A 23,783-nucleotide genomic window follows, 5' to 3' on the forward strand; every position below is an offset into this window, starting at 1 on the left:
TTTTCAGTCAGGGCAGATGGAATTGTAACCAGGGCATGACAATTTACCAAAATTCATGAGTTCTGGGGGGGGGGGGGTGTCGCAAATTTTGTATTTGGTGGAAATCAGTATTTCAAGAGGCATAAAAACGATGGTATTCAAATGATGATTTTTTTTTTTAGAAAAATTAAAAATTGAAAAAGAAAAGCAAATGGGCCCGAGCGAAGCGAGGGCAAAAGCTCTCAAAAATCAGTATTTCTAGAGGTATAAAACAACGTTTTTTGTGTGTTGAGTTATTTATAAAAAGTTCATTATTTTGCTTCAAATTTTTACCTAAATTTAAATGGTAATTTTTTTGGAAAATTTAAAATCCTAAAAAGAAAAGCAAACGGACCCGAGCGAAGCGAGGGTGAATCCCAAAAATTAGTATTAGGCTATGAAGGGTATGAAAACGATGTTTTCTTGTATGATATATGTACATGAAGAAGTTTATTATTTTTGTTTTAAAATTTTTAAAAATCCGAATGATTATTAAAAAAAAAATTTCAAACTTGAAAAAGAAAAGCGAACAATCCGAAATGAAGCGAGGCCAACAGCTTTCAAAAATTCAATCATGTTTTGAGAAGTGAAAATAAAAAGATTTTTTATGGAGAGAGGAGTTTATTTTTCTGATTCAAACTTTGAACATTTCTTGAATTTGAACAAAATACCTAAGTTTTCTATGCGAGAAAAGAAGATGCAAATAGCACGAGCGAAGCTAGGACAAAACCTCTCAAAATGTGTAATTCAAAATCTAAAAAAGTCGACAAATGAGCCCTTTTCCACAAAATTTGTTCAGAATTCCGGAAAAATGGGAAAAATTGAAAATTTGAAAAAAGAAGGACTTTTGGATAAAATTGTTGAAAAATAGGACTTTAGTAGGACTAAAAGAACTTTTGAGAAAAAGTAGGACTTCAGTAGGACCAGTAGAACTTGTTAGACACCTCGAATAAGGTATGCAATTATTTTGAATTCAATTTCAAAATTTGTTTGAAAGAGGAGAAATTTGCGGATTTGCCCAGCCAGGGCAAAGCGTTTTGCCAGCCAGGGCGGCGCCCTGGCTGCCCTTATGCTGGCTACGGGCCTGGTAGTACGTACCTACTTGTGAAATCAACACGTCGATTTCCATTTCTGGAACGTTTAAAAATTTCCAAGACACAATATTTTGTAATTAGGCGACTGAAATGTTTTCTCGTATGTGATTTTCTCCGAGGAATTTTGTTTAGAAAATGAATACGATTTTAGATGATTTTATGTAAGCTGTACCTATTAGATCTACCTACTGCATGCTGCCTTACTTTTCATGAGTTATAGATATTCTTCTGTCTTTAAAAAATTTATTGGGAATGATTAAACATTTTTAAAAAAGTACCGCAGTTGTGATGTTTCTGATGAATGTATCTAATCTATTCCAATCTACCTATACCAAGTTAATTTTCACCAATTTTTCATATGTGACATATTATGATTTTTTAAAAACACCGCACGGACTCTTTCCTATATTTTTAAGTTTTGGTCAAGAATCAAAATTCAATGTACGGTACTTTTTTTGTGTATCTGTATTTTGCTCTTTTTCATCTCATTTTTTGCAGACGATCGAGCCTCTAATTTTATCTGCTTGTTATTTAATGTTTTTAAAAGGGAAGGTGTCGAACTTTGATGGTAAAGTGTTGTTCTAAATTTTGTGTTGTCAACCAGAACTTGAGTATAATATTTATTCAAGTCCTTTTGTGAAAATTTAATTTACATAAGAAAGTTGGTGATACAACTTCGATTGCTGATGAGTCATTAAATGTAACTACACCTAATACGTAGGTACCTTTAATTGGGGTTCAATCTGAATAATTATAATCGTATCATTTACAGATTACACTACAATTATCCTATTATCGTAATAGATAATTCTTCGACTAGTGAACAAGGAAGGAAAAAAAGTGAAAAATATAACAAACAAAAAACTCATTTTACGATTTTTATTGACCTAACACTCGTATAGTATAGGTATATCTACCTCACTACATAATTATGCACAATGTACCAAAGAGCGCAATAAAAATATGTTATGTACCTATTGTACCTAGTTCTACCTATCCGACTATCCAGTAGGTACCTAACTGAAAACAGAATCATAATATACGTAAACTTCGTATTATGTAGTTTGAACGTAATGAACAAAGCGATTAAAAAAAATATTCGATTAAAATAGAAACGCACACTAATCTAATCATAATTTTTTCAGTACTTATGTAATAGGTATATCTTTAATCATTCAATCGAGCATTTTTCTCGAAGAATCTTTTTTAACCTCCAAAAACCCAAACACAGGCACATAGGTACTATACATGTGATTGTGATTCAAGTGTGAGTGAGTTTTCAACGCACTTCTGATACAATTACTTCTATACCAATTAAAATTTGAAATTATAAATGGGATTATAAGTATGTATGTATGTTTGTTCCTTTAGTTGGTTTTCAATTTTACTAAAAAAAAAATACTCGCGATTTTTTCATTAGTGTGCACAGAATAGAGATAAGAGGTATTGAAACACGTTTCAATGCACGTTTATTTTACAATATACCACCTATAGTACCCAATTATAATGTAATGGAATGTCAGCCCATACGCACAGCCTCTGATTACCTAATCTGCGTATTTGTTATTTTGGAGGTGTTAATGTATTTATACCCTCTTACAATATGAAAATTTGGTTAGGTATTTTTTTAAAATTTTAGTGTATTTCTTAACATTTCTAACGACGCTTTGCTTTTATTTCCAGGCACTACGAGAGCATCGTATCGTTCCTTATCGCGTATTTCAACAATGTCGTCTGGTATCCTGCCATCATCTTATTGACAGCTATAATACTCCAGTACATTTTCGGCTACGAAAGCAAAATACGATTTTTCGCGTGTTACACTGCTTATCTGACCTATCCGGCGTTTTTCGGCACCTTAGTATGGCCATTTTTCGTGCTGAATATGAGACAAGGCGTTCTAAATTGTCTGTAAGTATAATCCGGCGTGCTATTTACGTTATTGGTTATGTAGGTATGAAACTACCTGCTTACATAAAGTACATACAGGGTGCCCAGAAATATCGTGAGTTTTTCATTAAAAATATAGGTTGGCAACGTGAAATAGATGCATATGCTTGGTGGAATGTTATCTCTCCAGTCCAACAACCAATCATGTGCTGTAAATTATTATCATTCACTGTGGCCAACCAAAGTATTTTAGTAGAAAACTTTTTTAGGGGTGCTCGATATTTCTGGGCACCCTGTAGGTATCTAGTTATCTACCTCTATGATTTATTACATAATAAACCTACAGAAAATGGACGTCTGCCTTTTCTGTGTTCTTTAGAGTTCATATTTTCGGACAAATGAGTTAATTAGATTTTTATTCATTGAAACATTTACATATTTTTTAAATGTTTTTTCTGCTTTCCCGACTTTTTCATTTTGCCAACCGAGTGTTGAACAGAATCGTTTTTGCTTTTGTTCATTCCCTTGGGCACTCATTTTAAGCATTTTTGTACTCGTATGTATTCCATTTTCAACTTTTTATGCTAAGTTTAAAAGCAAGGAATTACTGTCGTAGGCTAGAAATTGTCATGTGCGAGGAATTATCGTAGGGCAAGGAATCGTCATACCTAACTCATAGGCGAGGAATTGGCGGTTTCATTCGTTTTTCAACCTAGCACTCCCTCACCCTTCTCGCGCAACAATGAGAAGCAGTGACCCATCTGTTGCATAGAGGGTCATGTTTATTTGCTCATTTATTGGACTATAGTCAGTGGCAAATTAAAAAAATCTTTTATCTGTATAGTGCAGAATACTTTGTATGTTCAAGCGATGACTGTTATCAGTAATCTTGCCCCATCTATGACTTATAATATGTATGTATATAATCGATGTTGGCTTCATAATGACGCATTGTGTCGGCGTGCTCCAGTGTATCGAGTCGAGGAGTGTTTTGGTGTGCGTCCTTTTTTTAATTACTAATTTGACTTATGCTCTTAAAGATGTCCCCAAACAACCGTGATAACTATAAAGTATTTCTCAGCCTTACTGACCATGACGTGCGTCAGCAAGATGTTGGCACCAATGCAAACTCTTCCCTTACGCATGGAATGCTGGAAACACGAATAGAAAGAGTTATGCGACGAGTTCTCGAAGAGGAAGTCGCAACTATCAAAAAAGAAATTGCGGATATGCGTGTAAAAATTGATAACATTGCCGACATTATCGGACGCTTAGATCGTAGATCTTTGAATGAAGAAACCGAACCACAATCAAACGTCCTGGTCCAGGTCAATAATCTCGAATCCGGCGATGAGAATGCCATGGATTCGAATGCAAATGCAAAATATCTGGAAAATATGGACGTTTATAGTCGACGTAATAACGTTGTAATCCAGGGCGTTCCTCACTTACCGAAGGAATCAACAGATCAAATTGTTCTTGCATTAGCAGCGCAAGTAGGCATGCCTCTGTACGCAGGGGATATCGATGCCAGCCACCGACTACTATCTACAAATATTGACTGCAACAGGCCACCTAATATACTTGTGAAATTTGTCAGAAGAAAACATAAAACTACGTTCATCAGGGAATGTCGAGAGAGAAAGCTGAATTCGCGAGTATTAGGATTCAGGGAAAATTGTAAAATCTTTGTCAATGAACATCTGCCCAAACAGCGTGCTGATCTATTGCAGAAAGCATTGGTGTTGAAAACGCACCACAATTTCAAATATGTTTGGACTCGTGATGGAAAAATATTCGTTCGTAAAGGCGATGGTATGGATGCTTTGAAGATTGAAACAATGGCGGATATTGAAGCAGCCAAGGCTCTATGTACAGGAAACGAATGAATCATTTATTTATGTATTTTACGTAATTGTGTAGGTAGTTGATGAAATTAGAGTAGGAAAAGGTACACCTAGGTAGATTACAATTTTAAGCGTTGAAGGGAGAACAGGGGAAGGGTGGATCAGAGGCAGGACGAGAATTAAAACCTCATCGCTATACCCATAGGCCATAAATTTTCCAGCAACAAAGTGATAGAAAACACACATGTACCTAATTTAGACTGTTTTATGGAATAGGGTAAATGTGCCTAAGTTTGCGCACCTAATTTTCAAACAGTCACTACTTTTTATGAAAAGGAGCTAGAATATTGAAATTTGTACAGAAGGTTCTTCAAACATTTGGCTATGATTTGCCCCTGAAATAAATTTTTTGATCGATTTAGTTTTTGATATTTTGACCAAAAACCAAAAAAAGTCAAATGCGCAAACTTAGGCATATGCCTTCCTAAGATTGCGCATTCACCTTCCCAAGATTGTGCACCAGTGAAAAACATAGAAATTCGTCAATATTGTTTAATTAATGATGAAAGCAAACAAAATGTCTCACAAGAACGTGCATTTGAAACTTCTGAGTGAACCACACTGGAAATGCACTCATATCTAATATTTCCAGCACTACACCCATTTCTCCCTAGCTTTTGACAAGGAGTAAACTCGATACACGTATAGAAGGTGTCATTTCATTCAAATAAATTGAATTCTTGACGAAAATTTCAAAAAGTATCATTATTAGTTTAGAAAAGTAGCAAAAACTAAAAATCGCAATCTTAGGCACAGGGGTGTTTTTTAAAAAATTGAAAAATTGAAACCTAATTAAAGCAGAAAATACTTGAAATATGTGCTTGTTATAATCCCCAGACAATGACGAATCTAAAAATAGCTTATTCAGATCTCTGCTGCCATTTCCATAAAAATTATCGCGTGCGACTTTTATTGGAAAAGTTATTAAAAAATTTGAAAAAAAAGTTTTTCGCTTGTCAATTGGCAACACTTGGTGCTACCATCACCAAAAAGCGTCAAGTATGATCATTTTGATTCTTCTTTCAAGTAAAGGCGGTATCAATGTTGTAACTCTCACTGGTTCTGAGAAATCGTTACTGCGCAATCTTAGGAAGCGCGCAAACTTAGGCACATTTACGCTATTTCTGACAAATACTTCACTTTGAAAAAAATTTCAAGTGCGAAGATTTTTAGATTCAAATGAATGGGTTTTCAACTTCTGAAATCAAATTTTGATGTTGTACAGTTGAACTCATCTTGCAGGATGATGTAAAATTACATAAGTATGATATAAATGTACTTACAGGGTGCACAAAAATATCGTGAACCCCAAAGAAAGTTTTTTATTAAAAATATAGGTTGGCAACGTATAATAGATGCATATGATTGGTGAAATGTCATCACCTCAGGCCAACAACCAATCATGTGCCATCATTAATTATAATCATTCACTGTGATCAACCGAAACATTACACAGGTACAAATGAATGAAAATATATAAATGACAACTTTAACAACAAAAAATAAAAATTTTCAAAAATATAGTGTTGTCATTTTTTTTTCTCGATTTGCTGATATTTCTATTACTTAGGTATATTTTAATTATAGTACTTAACCCATCCTTATACTTAAGTAATCGTAGAAATCGAATAGAGCATGGATTTTAATTTTAGAAAGAACGTTAGGTAAATGTAGTTTTTATAAGACTTAATGTATTAATTAAAGCAATTGATTAATAAAAAAAATTGTAAAAATACCTATCAGGCGTTAATTATTTAGTGAGATGAAAATTTGACAGCTGACATAATTTTATATGTAGCTCTTCCAATGGTTAGGTAGGTACTCCACACTGCACTTATTTCCTATTGCATTGCTGCAATTCTGCATAACTCAGCTATACATATAGGTACCTACTACCTACCATTGATCTACTTTAATAATTACATATTCAGTTGAAGTTTGAAGTTATTCAAAATTCGAATTCTAAAGAACAATTAACAATAAGTGGTAAAGCGACGCATAATTCATTGTAGCAAAACTGAGATGTTCGAATTTTTTTAACAAAAAAATGGCCTACTGTTATGAAATCGTGCTTTTCTAATTGTAATTATACCTACGCATTGTTTCTTTTCTAATTGTAGTTACGGCGCTTACATTTGTCGACCAGTTAGAAAAATAATCGGTGTAGAATTCGAACTGAGAAATGGAAAAGTCCTATCTAAAGAACATGGAACTGCTGTTGTTGTAGCTAATCATCAATCTTTCTTCGATGTGTTAGGTGAGTCCGCAAAAAAAAAACTACCTACCTACCTATATACTTAGGTATAAGTTCCACAATATGCATTGAATTTTCAATTTACCAACTAATTATTCATTTTTGAAATCAAGGCATGTTTACGTTTTGGGATGTGATGGAGAAATGTACAGCGATTGCTCGTAAAAAAGTATTCTACATTTGGCCTTTCGGATTATTAGCGTGGATTGCTGGAGTAGTATTCATTGATCGAGTTCCTTCATACGAAAAAACTCACCAAACTATTAACAAAACTGCTGAATATGTTTGTAGGCAAAAGGTATGTATGTGTAGTAAAATATTATGTACCTACATAAAACGTAACCATCCATAGTCTATTAGGGACACCGATTCTGAGTTAGCGTAAAATTTAGGCAGCCCTAACCAAAAACAAATCATTCGAAATAGGTACTGTGTAACAGAATAATTTCCAGAAATGTAATACGCTTTATATTACAGGCTAAATTATGGATGTTTCCTGAAGGAACAAGGAATAGAAACCCTGAAAAACTGTTACCTTTCAAAAAAGGCGCTTTCAGAGTAGCGATCTGTTGTCAAGTTCCTGTCATTCCAGTGGTATTTTCTCCGTATTATTTTATCGATGGAAAAACACATTATTTTGGCAAAGGTAAGTCTTCATTGGTTACGACAAACATTCATACCTATACGTAGAGTATAACTAGGTACCTTACCTATCTAATAAACTTGTAATGGAGCAAAGTTTAAAATTGCAATTGCGATGTGTTTTAGGTAAAGTTATTGTAGAAGCTTTAGAGCCAATTCCTACGAAAGGATTAACTTTGGACGATATCGACACGTTAATCGAAAAAGTTTATAACTTAATGTCTGCTAAAAACGACGAATTTCGCGCGATGTTAAAAAAGCAAAGAGAGCAAGGTAAATTACCTTGTTGTAGAAATTTATAATCCTGTTTCAAATTTTTGGCTGTTTATAAACGAATGTATTAATGAGTTGAGGGAAGTACAAAGAGTGCTAAGTGCTATGTTTGTCAAAATGAGTTTTTTCAGCACAATGTATATACCTATACCTAAGCCCCTAGGTTATACGTATAACGCGTGTGTGCGCTCATTGTTTCATATTTGAGACAACACTTTTCCATGTCGTACAAATAAACGCCAAAAGATAGGCTCTCCATAAGCCGTACGTGTTACGCAAAATATTTTTGCTCTCCTGTAAAAAACGTTTTTGGCATTTAGCGCTCTTTGTAGTTCTGTCACTTAATTTTTATTTTTGCTTTATATTGTTACCATTACCATTGCCTTATATGTAATATATTATGTACTAATTAATGAATACTGATCCGAAAATCTAGAACATCCACAGTAATGCTACCACTTTGTTTTAAACAAAATTTGTTACTCAATAATGGTTTTGTGTAGGTCATCTCTCAGTATTGTGATTAAAATAATGGATGTTTGATTTATCGGATCTTTTTAAAAATAAATTGAAATTTTATATCTATTTTTAGCCTTTAGGTACTCGTATTAAACGAGTATGTATATGTAGATTCCCGTGACAACATTCTGAAAAAAAATTTAAAATGAAAAAGATTCAAATTAAGCCTGTTTAGATTCAATTTCATTTCAGCGCAAAATTAAAACGTAAATAACGACTTCTTAAAAGGGATATAAATAATTGATACTTCTTAGTTCTTCTTAGGTAACAATTTACCCTCTATTTAACAAATTTTTCTTCAAATTTAGGACTTTAAAATTTTTCACTTTTAGAAATTACCTACTTTGTACATGGATCAATATTTTATTTTCGAACTCTCACTTGAAGCAGGGGTAGAGGTTAAATATTACCTAGCTAAAAAAATCTCAAATTTTTACCTTGTTTTTCCACTTTTCTATCAAATTTTGAAAAATTTCGATAAATGACTTCGCTTTTTGTACATGCATGATTTTTGACGTAAGTACCTAAGTTGATAATTTGTTTTTAATCAAAATTATTGGCTTTATTGTCTCATGAATAAAAATTAATATGATTACATTAATTACATGAAATTAGGTGGAGAGTTTTAATCTAAAGTGATCTCTTGATAAATCAACGACTTATTATTCTTAATTTTTTGTTACATTAATTCATAGGTATTTTATTCTGTTAATCGATGACAAAAGTGACTAGTAAATGCGGGTACAAAAATATTGTTGAAAGTTCGTGGAGGAGATTACGTTACAATACAAGTTTTTAAATTTTCCGCCTTCACGGTGAAGTTTTTTTTTTTAAGAAACAAAAATTGGGAAATTAAAAATTTTTTTAAATTATAAACCTTCAAATACAAACTATGACATTTCGTCACTTTTATCGTGAGCTGAGACTAGCAGGTATGAACCTAGAACTTGAAAAATGCAAGATTAGGCTTAAGTTTTTGAATTTGGGACTCCAGCTGAGCTTAACCCCACAGACTTGATTTCAAAAAAGGGCTCACTCAAAAGATGAATTAAATTCCTTGGCTCGTTCATTTCTCGATTTGGATTAGACTTCACACTGCGAGCCAGCTAAAATGGAGAGGTAAAGAGGGCAGAAGAGGACTTCGGTCTTATGAGTAATGGAAATATTCCAATTTTTTAAACATGTTTTGACACCGCAAAAAACACGTGATTGATACTTATAAGTACTCCACCGATTGCATTTTTTATTCAGACTTACGACCTATATGTTTATCCATATTTCCGCATTATCATCTAATCTGATTATTATAATATTATTATTCAATAATTTCAATGCTTTAATCACTGTTATTAATAACTTTATATTCATTCAAAAACTGTCTCGACCTCCAAGAAATGTAGTCATGCGAACTAAAAATCATAAGCGGTATTGTTTGTTATCAAATTTTATGCTATAAATGAAGCCACACAGCCACACTTTTACTTTTTACATGACTGATTGTGTTAACTTTGAGAGGTAGCGTTAGCGTCTACTTAGAATCATTAAATTTTTGAAATCATTGAAATCAGAATTTAGACCAAGTTTTTTTTCCTTGGGGTATGGAGATGGACTACCTCTACATCATGGTTGTGACGTCAAGTAACGACACTGGTACCTGGGTACACTGGCGACACTAGCGTGACGTTTCTTTTCTATGATAATAAAATTCTATGTGAATGTGATAAGAAAATGGAAATTTTTTCTTTTTTCGCGAATGTGTTATTAATTTTTGAGCTGCAATTTAATTTTAAGTTGTAATTGATTGCAAATATTGAATTCCACAAGACTAGTTTGTATCAAGTACGTATAAGTTTTTATATCTGCATTTATTATTACGGAATATGATTTTGATAGAACGAATAAAATTGATCAAAAATGGATATTGTATGCAAATTATGGCATCAATATCAAACACTTTCTTTTGTATTATCTTCTTCATAGAAGTTATTTGTTAGTCATTCCTTCGGAGGAAAACAGTTCATAAATCATGTTCCACATCTTTGTGTCTAGTGGAATGGTGTAATTTTTGTCAGTAGTGATAAATTTGTTTCATGTCAATTACCATCAACTTTGTTACCAATAAACATTTTCAATGTGTTTTCATCTGATTGTGTTATTTTCAATAGCAACTTGAATCATGAATGCGCTTACTCAATTCATTGGGGCTGCTAGTGTTGGTACTTTGGTGTACTTCTACGTTACAAATAATGTATTTCGATACTACATAAAACATACCATTTTCGCATTAGCAATGACCACAGCTGCAACTATGTGCATTCCACTAATGTTACTACGACCGAAAGATTCCAAAAATGCGTTGTGAGTAGTACAAATGTATTTTCATTTTTCGTGATAAAAATACTAATTACATTTTCCTGTTTTGAAGGATACCTGCGTGGTCATTGAAAACGGTTGGACGAGCATTAGGTGTCAAATGTACCGTCGAAGGAAAAGAAAATATTGTTCAAGATTCAGCTAGCGTAGTACTCATTAACCATCAAAGCATCGTCGATATGCTAGGTAACAATATTTTCAATGATTTTTCTCTTTCGTATGATCATATTTTCATGTATGTATGTTTAATTTTGATCGCAGTTTTATCAGAAATATGGCCTATTTTTGATCGATGTTCGGTTATTGCTAAAAAAGAGATTTTCTACATGTGGCCCTTCGGATTAGCCACCTGGTTATGGGGTACTATTTTCATTGATAGACTGAATGGTGAAAAAGCTAAAGAAACTATTAATAAAACAGCGAAAACAATAAATGATCGAAAGGTAATTTAGCGTTTGTTGTAAAATTTGAACGATGATTCGGAATTTATAATGTACAAGTATTAAACTGATGAACGTGTTTTAGGCGAAATTGTGCATGTTCCCAGAAGGTACCAGACATGGTGGAGATGAATTATTACCGTTTAAAAAAGGAGCATTTCACGTGGCTATTTCGTCTCAATGTCCTCTACAACCAATCGTCGTGTCTCAATATTACTTCTTGAATTCCAAGAAGTGCATTTTTGATGGAGGTTCGTAGAGTCAAATAAAGTACAATTTTGTTACATTATGGTTCAATTAATTCACTCGAGTGATTGCTGTTTCAGGAAACGTTAATATCAAGATTTTGCCCGCTATTCCTACAAAGGGATTGAAAAAAGAAAATATTGAAACGTTGATGAGCACTACTTATAATCTGATGAATCAGCAGTACAAAGAAGTTACCGAAAAAATGCTGAAAAGTGTTAAATTTGACAAATCTGAATAATTTTGTGTTTTTACGTACTTTCACTTGACTTTGGAGGCGAACTTTTTAGTTAATGGTATTGAGGTTATTTTTAATTGTTTATTTTAACTTGATTTTAATCCAGCATACTCGTAGATTTTTTACTTGCTCATGTGATTTTAACTGTAAACTCTTATTTGTGTTATAAAGTATTTTTAAATAATGGAATGTGTAATGTCTTATGAAATGTAAGGAAGTCCGTTGTTAATTTTTTAAATGTACTTAGGAAGTAAATATATTTTGATTTTATCAATTTTCGAGTTTTTTTTTCGTCTAAAAAAAACAACGCACAGTGGATGACTGTTCCCATATGTATTTTCAAAATAAAAATATAACAAGAAAAAAATACAGTATAAAAATATTATTTACAAATTTACATCGATTCTTGCTTGATGTCTTATTGAACAGGTAAGATGTTCAGTTGTGTTCAAAAAGCGATAACAACTCTTCATGTAATCAAATCAATTCACTAGGTGTTTTCTTCCATAAAATAACACCTTACGTTCGAACGAGGGACACTTGATAGGAGTATTTATTTTATAAAATGGATTCATCGAGTACTGAAATTAATGAAACAATTATCAATAAAACCTTCATTGTAAAGTATGAATCAGCTGGTTGATATTGATATATGTATTACCTTGATGAATAATTCATACACTTCGGTGAAAAAGCTCTTGATACCATCTTCGTTTTTAGCATCATGAACCATAACGAATCGCATTCGACTAGCAGTAACGAAAGCAGACACAAACCATTGGTTAAATTTGTCAACATTCTTCAAATACATACTGGGATTTTTCCACATATGTTCGTCTACGAGATCTAAAGCTGCATGAGCTACGAACTGATCCAAGTGTCGATGATCTTCTTTCTATAAATAGACAATATAAAATCCATGCCTATGCACGTTGAGTGATGGTGTTATCAAAATAATACACGTATAGATTCCTTACCTTGAAGTCTTTGGATGTCGGCGAAAATTCCATTTCGAATAGAGCATTATCATTATGACCGACTATAACGAAATAGTAACTACCTGCCATTATACGAATCAAGTTACATGAACGCACGAAAATTTTAATTACAGGAGTTTTTTACCATTTTGAATTTTTTGATCAATGAAAAAGTGATATCACTCAAAAGCAAAAATGATAAGAGTTTAGAACGTAAACAAGACTTAAAACTCGTCGAACTTTCGTGTAGAAAATCAACTAGTAGAATGAAAATGTAATGGAATTATTTCTAATTGCATTTAAAGTAATAACTTGAACAATTCAAAATTCCATATTCCAATTATTCCATCAAATAATATTTTTTCAATTAAAAAACTGAATAATTAATATTACTACCATTCTAATTTGTCGAAATGGGCGAGATGAGGGAAGGGCAAATTCTTTCATATTTCAATGTTACCAAAGTTGTAGCAATAAAAAAAACAAAACAAAAAATGGCGAACTCGAAATTTGTAATAATATTTCATAATTTTATTCATTTAAAAATGAATTATTTTCTTATTTAGATTCATTTCAACATAAGATATGCCATAAAAGTAAATAAAATTCGTTCCTTTGAAAAATTAAAAACGGATGAAACGAAATTTTGCTTTTAGTTCTGCATTGATTATTCCCAATCCCAACCTGCATTTTTATTATTCATTCGTTTATCAAACTACGATTTTGAGTACTTTTGCTGATTTCTATAAAGTACTTCGGAAAAATTATTCATTCTTTATGTTCTAATTAGATATTTGGTGATTTTGTACATTTTGTACGCAATTCTTTCGATATATCCATCAAAAAGAACCAGTTAACCGAATTGTTTCGAGTGTAGTATAAAAATTTACTCAGCTGTTCGAATGGATAAAGGAAATGGTTACGTTGACTAATTGCTTATTCTAGAGGATTAAAGGTGAATAAATATTGTTGATTTGTTTTCATGATATGTTTAATCGTGATGAATTCTAATGTTCTAGCATATTCCTTTAATTGGAGTAATACACATCAATTCCGCTGTGTTTGATGTGCTTTTGGAATATGTTGAGCATTTTCGGTGACCGGGTCTTGAACTCGAATGAATGCCGCATTTCATTTTTACCAATGGCATATTTCATTAACCTTTTATAATTTCATTTCTGTTTTTAGTCGAAGAATTACGCAATGAGCAGTTTCAGAAAGATACCAAATGTTGTGAATTTAGCCACTAACAGAGAAATTAACGTGAGCGTATAGTTGAAGAACCATAAAAATGGACATATATTGTAGACTGATGTTTGACTAATGTTTTTCACTTTCAGGATGACATATGTTACGTATTACAGAAAAAACTTCACGTAACTGATAAATTTATCGACCGTCTGGGACTCGAAATCGACCTAGAAGGTCATGATGGATGTGTAAATTGTTTGCAGTGGAATGACACTGGAAGGTAACATTTCTTGTACTGTAAGTTGATTTTTTAGTACTATTTCTCATTGGTTTGTTTCCTCTGCAGTTTATTAGCCTCGGGTTCGGATGATACTCATGTCATAATATGGGATCCTTTCCATAAAAAGAAATTGACCACTCTACCCACCTTTCATAATGGGAACATATTTTCAGTCAAGGTAAATCTCTCATCTTTTTTATCTATCCAGTGAATATTTTACGTATCTTACGCTTTTATTTTTTACGTGCAGTTCATGCCTCATACCAATGATACCAAAATAGTTACTGGTGCCGCTGATTGTAAAATATCAGGTATAGATGTTGTAACCAAAGATACAGTGTACGTGTGCAACTGCGCTCGTTCTCGAATCAAACGCATCGCCGTCGCTCCCGATGTACCAGATTTATTCTGGAGCGCTTCCGAAGATGGAATTATTCGGTAATCGAATCAATATCTACATATTTCACTAACGTTCGATTTTCTATCTTTATATTGCTAATGTGTAATTCTTTGCAGCCAAGCTGATATCCGAATTCATCATACTTGCGACGAAGATGCGAAAAACGTCATAATAAATTTGAAAAATCATCAAGGTGCTTTAGCCGAAGGTAAATGCATTACTGTGAACCCAGTTCGAACGGAAATGTTAGCAGTAGGCTCCAACGATCCTTATATTCGGCTTTACGACAGAAGAATGATTAAAGTTACCACGAATCGAGTAAGTTGTACGCGTATCAGCGTGATTTTTTTATTGGAAATAAATGTTACACGTTGATTTTCATAGAAATCTGGCCAATGGTATCAGAAAATCGTCGAAGATGAATCCTCTGACAGCTGTAGCGAATCAGAACTCAAAGAAGCTTGGCGAATTACTGATAATGTAATTAGCGGTTGTGTTCAATATTTTGTACCAGGTGAGTAATCGATAAAATACGTAGTTGATTGCGAAAGGTTTCCGCGAGTTGAATGTGGCGATTTCTTTATAGGGCATCTGCAAATCAAAAGTGGCTGTAAGAAAGCGGAACATAATGCGGTGACTTATCTTTCGTTCAGTCCTGATGGCAAAGATTTACTTGCTAATCTTGGAAGTGAACAAGTTTACTTATTCGATGTTACCAGAAAGCATCCCGCCAAATATTTTACTATTCCAAGTGTTCCTATTATTAAAGGTAACGTATTTCTACCAACAGAGTAATTTTTGAAAGTCTGCTCGTACTGAAATTACGAATTCATTGCAGAATATGAGGCTGTGAACGACTCAATCCATGAGAACAACGGCATGATTACAGATACGTGTTTGAACGACGATAAAACTAACGATATTCTACCAAATGTCATCGAAGACATTAAATTAGCGGTATGAAAATTATTTGTGATAATCTTCGCTCATATCGAATTATGAAATAATCTGAAATTTTTTCTCAGGCCAATGAACATTTCAAAAACGGTGAATATCTTAAGGCTATCAGAATGTACAATGACGCTATTCGTAAATATAAAACCAGCGCTGTACTTTTTGGTAATCGAGCCGCGGCTTACATGAAAAGAGCATGGTAAATATCTAGTGTTGAGAACATCTCTATGAATAATTTTTTTCTGATGATTAATTCCGATGATCCATATCAAATTCTAGGAAAGGTGACATGTACGCAGCACTACGTGACTGCAGCACAGCTCTGAAATTAGATCCTGATTACATGAAAGCATTCTTCAGGTTGGTTTTCGTGATTTGCGATAAATTGAAATTTCCAACCCTGTGTAAAAATATCTCTTTACAGATTAGCAAGATGTTTTCACGAACTGAAGAGATTCGAAGAAGCTAAAACTTGTTTGGACATGTTTAAATCGAAATTCATGAATCACGCGGACAGTCACGCTTGTCGAGCTTTAGAAAAAGATATAGAAGATGCTTGCAAAAAGCATACGGTTGAAAAAAACCGTAAAAGTTCTAGACGTAAGTATCATCACATTGAAATTCTTGCATGCTTAAAAATTTGGGCTTAAGGTTTTCGGGACTGCGTTCAAAAATTATTACAGCGTACAGAATGTGCGATTAGAGCATGTCCCCATATGGTTAATAACGCTTCAACTTACACGCATGCTTTGTAATTGTGTGTGCATATGTACTACATTCATTGGTAGGAAATAATTACCATTATGTGATTTTTTTTCTCGAACATTAGACGATAATAGGTCAGAACGATCAGTACTTGTATCGTTACAATTAAGTGGGATTTATGTGGCGGATACGAATTTAGGATTGCAGGTCTCCAAACCGGAAAAAGTATGGCGAAAAAAAGCATCGGATTACGAGCATCGTTACTGCGGCCACTGTAATTCTACCACCGATATTAAAGAGGCTAATTTTTTCGGAAAGTATGTCGTTCGAGAAAAATCTTTCATTTTTTTCACCATTTGTTCTAATGCAATTCTCTTTTTTCAGTGACGGACGATTCATTGTAGCTGGCTCGGATGACGGCTCGATATTCTTTTGGGATCGTTTTACCGAAAATAATATTCGTATTTTGAAAGGCGATTCGTCAATTGTGAATTGCCTCCAACCACATCCTTACTATTGTTTATTAGCATCAAGTGGTATTGAACCTGTTGTTCGAATATGGACGCCCAAGCCAGAAGTACGTTTATTTTAATGCTCATTTTTTACACTGAAAGTTTGTTGATCTTTAATTTTCCCTGTTTAATTTTTTTTTTTTTTCGTCTATAGGATGGTAAGGTTAATGAAAAAGTGGTTCGTGATCTTGATTTAGCAGCTGAAAAAAATCATAAACGAATGAAAAAAGATGATTTAGATGTTATGTTTATTAGTAATAGTGGTTCTTCTTCTGAAGAATCTTCGCAGTTAGAATGCAGAGCTAGTTAATGTGCCTTATATTTTTTTCTTTTTTTGTATGCCTATGAATATGTATTTATTTTTCCTTATTTTTATAATTATATCGATCGAAGTTTTTGTTCATTCAAGTACAAAACACCTGTTCGTATAGGTTACTCATTTTGTAAAAGTTTCTTTGTTATTGTTAATGGAATGTTATTAAAAAATTTTGAATATTTTTATTAAAAGATTTTTCTGTTCAACTTGGTGTTTTGAGAACTTCAATTTTTCCTAGTCCATAATAATTCTGAAAAGAAACTAACATTGATCAATATTATTCGACTGATTTTCCAAACAGAAGAAAAACAACAATTTTTTAATCATCAAGAAAAATTTAATGCAACATGGATTACAAATTTATAAAACAAATGACAGGAAATTTATGTTTAAAAAACACACAGAATACAAAAAAATATCACTTATTTTTTGACAGAGTTCTCTGTTTTTCAGCATATTCGACTACCTTCTCGTCAGTAGGCAGTCCTTTCCTTTTCCTCACCTTGTTCATATAATTTCTGGCATAATTTTCAGAATCCGCTTTTTCTCCATAGAGTAAATACTCTTCTTCGGTATTTGGGGTCCAAAAAGGATCCAAATCGATCACTTCCCAATGACTAAACACCAGCTGAGGATTCGCCAATCCAGAAGTTTGTTTATGCACTTCAGAAGCAAACCGAAAACTTTCGGCTACTGGTAAATAGGCAGTTATGGTGAACGTAGCTGCGGATCCTTGAGCTAAATCACCGTGTAATACGCGACCGTGCCTTTTATTAAGTAAACCGTACATTTTACCGAGAACTTCGGCATTGACTAAGATATTACAAGTGTACATCGCTGCCATCAGTCTTTGAGGTTGCATTTGGAAGGATTTACGACAGCCTTCTTTCACTGTAGACATAAGCTGGCCGGAAAACGGTCCATAAGGGGTATTTATAGATGTAGTGACGTCTTCAGAGATATTCCAGTCGTAGATAACGAACCCTACTCCCATCATGGGTTCTTCGCAAAGTGGACCAGAAAGAGAAGCTATTTGGAAACCACCGAGGAAACTACTCTCGTACTTGGCGTACAGATTATCGCCAGGTTTTTGTAAATTTGACCAGAATGAGAATTTTGAGTCAGCCGTTGACGATATATTGAATAGAATATTGGGTCCGCAGGATTTCGGCCCGAAACTCCAGATGTCATCGACTGTAATATCATTTGCTGTTAATGGATCAGTTTTAAATGCTTCCATGAGTTTAGTTTTCAATTCTAATAAGCCTTTGATTTCGTGGTTCGAAGATTTCACATCGGAATCATTAGATTCGATATTCAGTTCGGATAGTTTCGATGTTAGATCGGTGTCTTGATGTTTCATTAAACTGACAGAAGCGGTTACAAATTTTATCAGCTCCGTATTTTTTTCCAATACTTGGATCACATTGTTTGATAAAGGTATAGCTTTGATCTTGATGGTACATGAGCCATTAGATGTGCTTATGGTTACAATGCCATCTTCGGCGTTACTTTGTTTCGTGGTATTACGAGTTATGGCTTCTTTAACCATATCAACAGTTGGAGGAGGTACAACGGTCTCACGAAATGGTATAATTGGTTCCGAAACGAGCACCGGAATTTTCGCGTATCTTTCGCGAAGATCTTCGATACATCGTTGCAGATGAACTTCTCCAGCAGTGATCAACACGTGTTCGCCGGTTTCTTGTACCAGAACTTGGACACTGGCATCGGCTTGATTGAGTAATTTCAGACCTTGCGTGAGCTGCGACAACTGGGCCGGGTTTTCAGGTTCAACCGCTACTCGTAAAATAGGAGTAGCCATAACGTGAAGATCGCTGAATGCTGGGCAAGCTACATCGCTCGCTAAGGTGGCACTTTTTAGAACGTGTTCTTCTAGACCACCGATTCCAAATACGTTACCAGCAGGCACTTCATCAAGTGGTTCGAGCTCTCGACCCATTAATAAATACAGCTGGGAGATTTCCACCTGAGTTATATGTTCGTCGGACTTTAAATCCTTCAGAGTTGCATCCGGATTAATTTGGTATCCATCCTTGATTTTTTTCAGGGCTTTATTGGGATCGTGTTTTGGCCCCAAAACGTATACTTTTTGGCCTTTGAAAATACGCCCGCTGTAAATTCGAGCGAAAGCTATGAATGTTTCGTCGCAACTCGAATCTGGTTTTTCATCTTCAACTGGTTCGACGGGTCCGTTAGACTGATCACTTTGGGCTAAGGCAGCTAATCTTTGCTTAGCTTGTTCACGTCTTTGATTGATTTCCTCCAAAGTGAGCGGTTTCACTCTATTTTCCGGCAAGTGTTTTTTCTCAACAGGAAACATTTTAGAAATGAAAACTATTAGAGGAGCGTTTTCATCTTGGGAACATTTATCGAAACACGACTTCAAGGCTAAAGTTTCTGCGCAAGCTTCGTCGTAAAATATTTGTTTCGAACCGAACATGAGGTTATCGATTTTCTCTTCAGATAGATTATTGGGTGCTGGAAGTTTAGTACAGACTGAATTTAAAATAGCTCGAGATAACGGTAACCATTTACCAAAAATATTACGTAATAAAGTTACTGGATCGTTGAAACGTAACAGTTGCGGTTTCAAATCGATATTCAGACTTTCGATCATATGTGTCGTCTTGTCTTTATCTCGCTTAGTTGTTATTGTATCGTAAAATAACCAAATATTCTCCAATATGAGTTGCACGAATAAGGGTTTCTTGGCCATCTCTTGAGCTCCTTTCATAACACGTTTGGTCTTAGAATTAAGGTAATAATTACCCCATAACGTTTTACGCAGCACAGCTGTACTGAAACCTAGTTTTTTGGCGAAAATTTCAACGAAATCGTCCAATGTGAAACCCCATCCGTCGATAGCAGAAGCGAAAATCACATTGCCTTCTTCCGGAGAGAAATATAAATTAGAATCGTCCGCGTCGTCCAAGCCCGAACTCCAATCGGATACAGTGATATCATCAGTTTTTGAAATATTTTCGCTTTTAGTCTCTTCGCTCTTTTCCATCACGTCGCTACGAAAAAGATCACCCATGATCGAATTAACCTGTTCGAGTATTTGCATCAGTTGAACGTAAGCATCCATAGGAGCCATCTTGGTTTCCGTTATAAGACGATCGATTTTATTCAGCACTAATAAAGGTTTGATTTTTTCCGCCCAAGCGTGTTTTAAAGATACACGTGTTTGAGCACAAACTCCTTCCACAACGTCGACCATAATCAAAGCTCCGTCGCATAATCTCACAGCTGTGGAAACCTCCAATGAGAAGTCAACATGCCCAGGAGAATCGATCAAATTTATCAAGTACTCGTCTCCTTGCTTTTTATGAAGTAAAGATATGGAACTACTCTTCATCGTAATACCACGTTCTTGTTCATCTTTACGACTATCCATGTATCGAAGTTTACCAGCCAAACGAGGAGAAATTATACCATTGCTGGCGATCAATGAATCTGCTAACGTGGTTTTTCCATGATCGACATGGGCCATAATACATATATTCCTGATGTTGTTGATGTTCCTCATGAAAGGACAGATTTTTCTATCGTTTAATGTCACAGCCATCGTGAATTTGATTTGAAATTTCGTCTGGTTGTCACGTAGTGGGTAGCCAAGAAATCTGGTATATTAAAAACGATATGTGTAGTAATGCAGCGTTATTTATCGTAATAGAACTCATTGAATTGACGACATCGTTACAGTGCATGTTACGCAGATACAGAACTTTCGAAGATACTGATTTACATTGAAATGTCACCTGAAATCATCAATAGAACATAACTACATGTACATCAAGAATATAACATTGACATTACAGGATACTTACTCAAGTGAAATATCTGAGCTTTTACAAGTTTTCGAATGAAGATACAATAGCGATGAATAATAATTGAAAAGCAATACTTGCTACGGTAACAATAATTTTTACAATGTGAGAAAAATGTAAGTAAAAAATTAAAATTTGCGCAAAAACATGCAATTCCTTATCACAACACCGCTCAATTTTTATTTTTTTTTATCACTATCACCGGAAAATTAGAGTGGGGTGGGGGTGGAGTCATGGAACTTGTGGAATTTGAAACGAAAGTGAAAAGTGAAACTGAAAGCGGAAAATGGAAAACACAAAATTGAATCACAAAGAATTTTTGTTTTTTTACTTCGTTCATCAATTATTTTTTGAAATATAAATTGTTTTGTCGTAAAATGATTGTGATTACTCAAGTAATTGTTTCTTGAAAAACAAAATAAAGAAGAAAATAGAAAATAAATGGAAAATAAAGGAAAATAATTGAATGCAAAAAAAATGAAAAATCTGACAACATCAGTGTTGTTGTCTTTTTCTTCTTCATTCTCTCTAATTTTTCTCTGCAGTAGAACAAACGACTGTGGGAAATTTTTGCTCTCAGATGTATGTGTTTTTTGTTTTTATTTTTTTTTCAAGTGTTTCTGATAAATCGATTTTCCGAATTCCGAAAGTCTTAGCGGAACGCAACCAATTTTCTGCAAATTACCGAATACAGAATCAGTTTTTGTGTGTGAAAATTGAGACTGAGATTGTTTAAAAGTCTCAGAAATGTCTTCCTTACGCAAAGAGGTTTTGGCATCAAAAGTTCACCCTTCAAAACTACTACCTCCAATCCCAAGAAGAACACAGGGACCCAGGTTTGTACTTTCAGCTTTCCGAGTAATTTCAAATTTCTGTATTTATTCCCCTTATTACTACTTTTTCAGAGGTAGAATGAGGCAGGCAGAAGATTTCGTGCCAATTTCCTGGGACAAATATTTCACAGATTGTCGTAAAGTTGAAGTGGAAGAAAACAGTTTCAATGTTTACACTCTCGGTGATTCCGGACCACTTTTAGTACTACTTCACGGCGGTGGATACAGCGGATTAACTTGGTCTTTATTCGCCGTGAGTAATTGACCTAGCACGTACGATAATAAACGCTACAAATATTCTCGAATAATTAATGCTACGAAATGTTTAGAAAGAAATTTACTCGATGGTCGACTGTCAAATATTAGCCATAGATTTGAGAGGACATGGTAGCACAACAACAACCAATGACGACGATTTATCAGAAGTTACTTTGGCTAAGTATGTTCATTTATTGCTTTAATTTTTTTCAAACCACCTGTATTCCACGTCTAACACTGTAATTTCATTTATAGGGATGTCGGCGATGTAATCACAGCTCTGTATCCCGAAACTCCCCCGCCGATAATTTTAATGGGCCATAGCATGGGAGGTGCAATAGCCATTCATACAACGTATAACCATCTGATCGATACAGTAATTGGATTAATAGTAATTGACGTAGTCGAAGGAACTGCAGTGGATGCACTAGCTAGCATGCAATCATTTCTAAGAAGCCGGCCTACTTCGTTTAAATCAATTCAAGACGCGATTTCTTGGAGGTAACAAATTTGTATTTTCATTTTTTTTTTCATGTATTGTTGCATTAAAATATAATTTTTCTTAAAATGTAATTCATTTTTCTTTTTTAGTTTATTTAATGGTCAAGTTAAGAACGTTGAATCAGCCCAAGTATCGGTACCCGGTCAAATAAAAAAGTAAGTAATTGTGTCAAGAGTAGACTGACTTTTGTGACCACAAATTATCATGAAATTTCTCGTTTAGTGCGGAAACAGGGGTCTTGGCAGCTTGTGAGGAACCTTCAACTCCTCCGGGATCAGTCGACGAACCTGATGTCATGCGGCCTGCAATTGTTCCTGAGACGATTCAAGAGGACGAGGCTGAATTCAAAGTTCCAGTTGGTATTTTGTTCTCGAGCATCATTTTTTAAAATTATAAAAATAAAAAATATGAAAAATTATTGTTCAAATAGGTGAAAGCTCCCGGTGGTAAATACACTTGGAGAATCGACTTGTGCAAAACGGAGAAATATTGGCGCGGTTGGTTCCAAGGTCTTTCAAATATATTTTTAAGTTCGAGAGCTCAGAAATTACTCTTACTAGCTAATATTGATCGTCTAGACAAAAATTTGACCGTTGGACAAATGCAAGGTAATAGTATTTCAAAGTAAAATCCACATTCGGTTTGTGTTTTGTAATTCGCATTCGTATCGATTATAGGTAAATTTGCGATGCATGTTCTTACCAAAGTTGGCCATGCGGTACATGAAGATGAACCCGGTCAAGTAGCCGAAATAGTAGCCAATTTCATTGTTCGCAACAAGTTCTCTCAGCCTAAAGAAAATTTTCGGTATTAATATTTTTGTTTAGTCGACTACGTTATTTTTTTCATTTTTCTTACTCTGTGTTTAATTTTCATGTTCTAGAGTGTTCCTGCCGGCTTGTTGAACATTCTTTAATTTCTGTTAGAAAACAAACGAACAATTTCCATGTGTTCAATCGAGACAAAAAGTAATTATGGTTGTGTTAATCAAAGAAGAGTTTGACTCTTTGCCTATTGCATTTACCCTTTTGTTTCATTCTTTCGTTGCATAACTTCCCTGGATGTATTCGTGAAGTACGAAATTATAATTTTTTCCCTCGATGGATT

At 34.2% G+C, this 23,783-nt stretch overlaps 6 protein-coding genes across 9 annotated transcripts in view; 4 read left to right on the forward strand and 2 right to left on the reverse strand.

The window, feature by feature from the left end:
* The window catches only part of LOC135832825 (1-acyl-sn-glycerol-3-phosphate acyltransferase beta-like), a 31,792-nt gene extending 21,053 nt beyond the window's left edge, over positions 1–10,739 (forward strand). For all 3 annotated transcript variants that reach the window (XM_065346326.1, XM_065346327.1, XM_065346328.1), the window contains 5 exons: positions 2,796–3,023; positions 7,030–7,166; positions 7,277–7,461; positions 7,641–7,809; positions 7,932–10,739. In XM_065346326.1, the coding sequence (XP_065202398.1) occupies positions 2,796–3,023; positions 7,030–7,166; positions 7,277–7,461; positions 7,641–7,809; positions 7,932–8,107 (895 nt within the window). In that variant the 3' untranslated portion in view covers positions 8,108–10,739. The remainder of the gene's footprint in view (positions 1–2,795; positions 3,024–7,029; positions 7,167–7,276; positions 7,462–7,640; positions 7,810–7,931) is intronic.
* Positions 10,297–12,168, forward strand: LOC135832828 (1-acyl-sn-glycerol-3-phosphate acyltransferase alpha-like). Its single transcript, XM_065346335.1, has 6 exons — positions 10,297–10,436; positions 10,763–10,955; positions 11,023–11,156; positions 11,232–11,413; positions 11,496–11,661; positions 11,737–12,168. Exons 2-6 carry the CDS (start codon positions 10,774–10,776, stop codon positions 11,895–11,897), a joined length of 825 nt encoding a protein of 274 aa, XP_065202407.1. The 5' UTR covers positions 10,297–10,436; positions 10,763–10,773; the 3' UTR covers positions 11,898–12,168.
* A 44-nt stretch (positions 12,169–12,212) lies between these two features.
* Positions 12,213–13,300, reverse strand: Trs20 (TRAPP subunit 20). Its single transcript, XM_065346336.1, has 3 exons — positions 12,872–13,300; positions 12,556–12,789; positions 12,213–12,475 (listed from the first exon to the last, which is right to left on the reverse strand). Exons 1-3 carry the CDS (start codon positions 12,959–12,961, stop codon positions 12,377–12,379), a joined length of 423 nt encoding a protein of 140 aa, XP_065202408.1. The 5' UTR covers positions 12,962–13,300; the 3' UTR covers positions 12,213–12,376.
* A 269-nt stretch (positions 13,301–13,569) lies between these two features.
* Positions 13,570–17,435, forward strand: adp (adipose). Of its 2 annotated transcripts, none has more exons than XM_065346318.1 (15): positions 13,570–13,826; positions 14,060–14,134; positions 14,212–14,342; positions 14,409–14,520; positions 14,593–14,780; positions 14,859–15,060; positions 15,127–15,256; positions 15,329–15,511; positions 15,581–15,699; positions 15,768–15,895; positions 15,976–16,056; positions 16,121–16,296; positions 16,601–16,718; positions 16,786–16,978; positions 17,068–17,435. In XM_065346318.1, exons 2-15 carry the CDS (start codon positions 14,075–14,077, stop codon positions 17,221–17,223), a joined length of 1,977 nt encoding a protein of 658 aa, XP_065202390.1. In that variant the 5' UTR covers positions 13,570–13,826; positions 14,060–14,074; the 3' UTR covers positions 17,224–17,435. The 2 variants fall into 2 exon arrangements, with proteins under 2 accessions (XP_065202390.1, XP_065202389.1); XM_065346317.1 differs by having other exon boundaries at positions 13,571–13,826; positions 16,526–16,718.
* LOC135832821 (elongation factor-like GTPase 1) lies at positions 16,791–21,283 on the reverse strand. The gene is made up of 2 exons (XM_065346316.1): positions 21,084–21,283; positions 16,791–21,014 (listed from the first exon to the last, which is right to left on the reverse strand). Exon 2 carries the CDS (start codon positions 20,819–20,821, stop codon positions 17,648–17,650), a length of 3,174 nt encoding a protein of 1,057 aa, XP_065202388.1. The 5' UTR covers positions 20,822–21,014; positions 21,084–21,283; the 3' UTR covers positions 16,791–17,647.
* A 387-nt stretch (positions 21,284–21,670) lies between these two features.
* LOC135832824 (protein phosphatase methylesterase 1) lies at positions 21,671–23,777 on the forward strand. The gene is made up of 9 exons (XM_065346325.1): positions 21,671–21,919; positions 21,989–22,169; positions 22,246–22,355; positions 22,430–22,675; positions 22,766–22,831; positions 22,899–23,031; positions 23,107–23,284; positions 23,354–23,483; positions 23,560–23,777. Exons 1-9 carry the CDS (start codon positions 21,831–21,833, stop codon positions 23,579–23,581), a joined length of 1,155 nt encoding a protein of 384 aa, XP_065202397.1. The 5' UTR covers positions 21,671–21,830; the 3' UTR covers positions 23,582–23,777.
* The last annotated feature ends 6 nt before the right edge of the window (positions 23,778–23,783 follow it).

The sequence above is a fragment of the Planococcus citri genome, chromosome 1, assembly GCF_950023065.1.
Source record: "Planococcus citri chromosome 1, ihPlaCitr1.1, whole genome shotgun sequence".
NCBI lineage: Eukaryota > Metazoa > Arthropoda > Insecta > Hemiptera > Pseudococcidae > Planococcus > Planococcus citri.